This window comes from Leptopilina boulardi, unplaced genomic scaffold, assembly GCF_019393585.1.
Source record: "Leptopilina boulardi isolate dan_hultmark-lab unplaced genomic scaffold, ZJU_Lbou_2.1 LbouV2_308, whole genome shotgun sequence".
Classification (NCBI taxonomy): Eukaryota; Metazoa; Arthropoda; class Insecta; order Hymenoptera; family Figitidae; genus Leptopilina; species Leptopilina boulardi.
The window spans coordinates 602-3750 of NW_026137872.1; the positions used below are offsets into that span (position 1 = coordinate 602).

The 3149-nt window shown below is 27.7% G+C and overlaps 1 protein-coding gene across 1 annotated transcript; it reads right to left on the reverse strand.

The window, feature by feature from the left end:
* Window positions 1–1193: 1193 nt before the first annotated feature.
* LOC127283113 (uncharacterized) lies at window positions 1194–2519 on the reverse strand (the record flags this gene model as incomplete). Its single annotated transcript, XM_051307796.1, is given in 2 exon segments — window positions 1194–1285; window positions 2309–2519. Coding segments are annotated over 2 exon segments (229 nt in total), but the record flags the coding sequence as incomplete, so codon positions are not given.
* Window positions 2520–3149: the final 630 nt, after the last annotated feature.

The window sequence follows — 3149 nt, forward strand, 5'->3', positions numbered from 1 at the left end:
AGTGCTACTGAAGTGTTATTCTAAACTACTCAAAGTTTCAGTGTTTTTTAAATTAATGTTTAAAACATACATAAACTTTTTTTCACCTATTGAAATGTTTTAATCATGAAATATCGATAGTGGCTGATTCCACGACAAACTGTTTTTCCACGACCAAATTTTTTTGCATTAATAAACATTACTTTAGAGCTACTGAAGTGTTTTTATTAACTATTGCATCTTTCAGTGTGTCTGAAATAATTTTTTTAAAACATACAAAAACTATGTTTCACCTATTGAAATGTTTTAATCATGAAATATCGATAGTGGCAGATTCCACGACTGATTGTTTTTCCACGACCTTTTTTTTTGGCATGATATAACATTACTTTAGAGTTACTGAAGTGTTTTTCTTAACTATTGCAACTTTCAGTGTGTCTAAAATTAATGTTTGAAACATACATAAACTATTTTTCACCTATTGAAATGTTTTAATCATGAAATATCGATAGGGGCAGATTCCACGACCGAGTGTTTTTCCACGACCAATTTTTTCTTCCATGTTATTACGAAATTTAATAGCTACTAAAGAGCTTTTTATAAATATTTTAACTTTCTGTATTGTCGGAAAGTTATTTTTATAAAATACGTAAATAATTTAATACTTTTTAGAATGTATTCAATGATGATATATATTGTGGTATTTTCCACTACCAATTAATTCCTCTACGATTAGTTTTCGTATTTTCTGGAATTTATTTTGAATATATAAATGTTTTAAACAAAAGAAATTAACAATTGTCTTTACTGATTTTACATTCTTTAAACGTTAAATTTTAATATATAACTAGTTTTTCTGAAATTCTACGCTTCCCAGGTTCCACGACCGTTTTTATATAAAAAGGTTGTTTTAACTATTGGTCGTTACTTCTGGTGGGCGTATCAAGTGCTATAGGGTGGGGAAGCGCTTGAGGGGAAATCATTGTAGATTCTCGGTCGTGGAATGAACCTTTATATAGAAGAATCAATTTTTTAATATTAAAAAACATTTTTATTGCAATAATCGTTGCATAGATTATTAATGTGGCACTATTAGCATCGTTTAAAAGAAAAAAAAAATTTGGTCGTGGAACCTGCCATTAGACATATATATATATATATATATATATATAAAATAATTTAACAAATATAATATGTATGCGAAATATCATTACCTTCTTCAAATTCTTCACCTTCTTCTTCCACAACTTTTTCTATTTCTTCTTGTTGAGGGTGAGGACGTGGCCTTTTGAAAGTTTCGACGTAACTAAAACAAAATTATTTAAATATTATTTTACTTTTAAGACGTATATTACGAGCTATTGAAGAACTTTTTACATGTATTTAATCCAGTTATTAACAATTTTAACTTGAAATACTTGTATTCGAGCACCAAAAAATTAACTTTTTCACTTATATGCGTAAGTTAACAAGAAGGGGGTTCTTTTTATAAAACAATTTCATGTTCATTTCACGAACATTATATGCTTCCTCATAGATTATGATCCTTTTTCTGATAAAAAAAGTATTAGAAACTAAGTATTAAGAACAATTTTACTTTAAAAAAGAGTTTTGAAAAATTTAAATTTTGTTAAATTTGAAAATAACGATAAGTTTTATAATTTTAAATAAAAAGTATACTTTAAATAAATCAATCAATTTGTTTTCATCCAAGGAATGTAAATTTCAAAGAAATTTTTTAAAATGTTTATTAGGAAAAGAAAACTATTAAAAAAACAAAAATTTGATTTTTTTCAAAAACTAATAACAGTGATTTCATCTTTTAATTTGAATAAAATATTAACTTATTATAGGTTAAAAAATCGTCTTTATGAAAGGTATTCGTTTTTTTAATACATAAAGTGAAATTTATGGCAAAAAGAATTTTTTTGTCAAAAAATGTATTTTTGAATTTTTGAAAAAATGACCTAAAAAAATTGTGTAGATATTTTCGGAAATCCTTGTGTCCGATTTTCGTTATTAGTGAGTAGAGTAAGCATGAAAAATTTCAGGGCGATCCATAAAAATTTGTTTAAGATAACTTGTACACAAGGAACGGTGCCATACACACATCCACACACACATACATCCGGACATTTCTTCCTCATGTCGAAATATAACTATATTAGTTAAAAATTTGTTGAAAGAATTGATTTTAGGAAGTTCGAAAATTGTCATCACTATAAAGCTTCCTATGAGGAAGCAAAAATTAATGATACCTTAAAAATTAGAAATATTTTTTAAATTACATTATATTTAAGTAAATTAAATTAGTTAATTATATTATTACCCCATGTGATATACAATTTCTTTTAGAAAACTCATATCGTTGTAATAGGGCCATTCAACTGTGGGACTTTTTGATGCTGCGGATCCAGAACGAATGTAGGCCTTCAGTCTACATCTTTCTTTTCCGTAATCGGTCATCAGCGTCTTCCACCGATTAAATGCTTGCGACACTAGATGAAAAAATGTATATATGTATATGTAATATGCCACGAAACACTGATTTTGAAATTCCATGATTTTTCGAGGTTTTCCAGACCATTTTTTTTTAAATTCCAGACACATGTGTAAAATTTTTTTAATGAGTTTTTAGGTATTTAAGACAAAAAATGCCAGGGTATCTACAAACCGGAAAAACTGGGACATAACCGGGAAACGAAGAAAATCCTGAAGAAATTGGGACAATTCTCAGGTTTTTCAGGTCTGTGGCAACCCTGTAATTTTCCTAAAAGTCATTTTGATCGAATCTCAAATTGTACCCAACACCGTTTGATAGAATATTAATTTTTCAGAAAGTTGCTCTGCTCGAAGTTTAATGCTACATATAACTTAAATGATCGAAAAACATTTTGACCAAAATATTTCGGTCAGAAATTAACCAATCTGTTTTCTGTAACATTAAAATTCAACGAAATCAACATTCTGCAGAAATTAAAATACCATTAAACGACGATTCGTATATTTCATTTTTGTCAAAAAATTCTGAGGGTTACTTGAAATCCTGCGCGAATCATGCCCAAATTTTCAATCGAAAGAAAAAATTTTGAATGTAAATTTTACGAAGAATTCCAATCGTAAAGAAATATATAAAAATGGAATATGTCACTTACCTTTGAGTTTACATC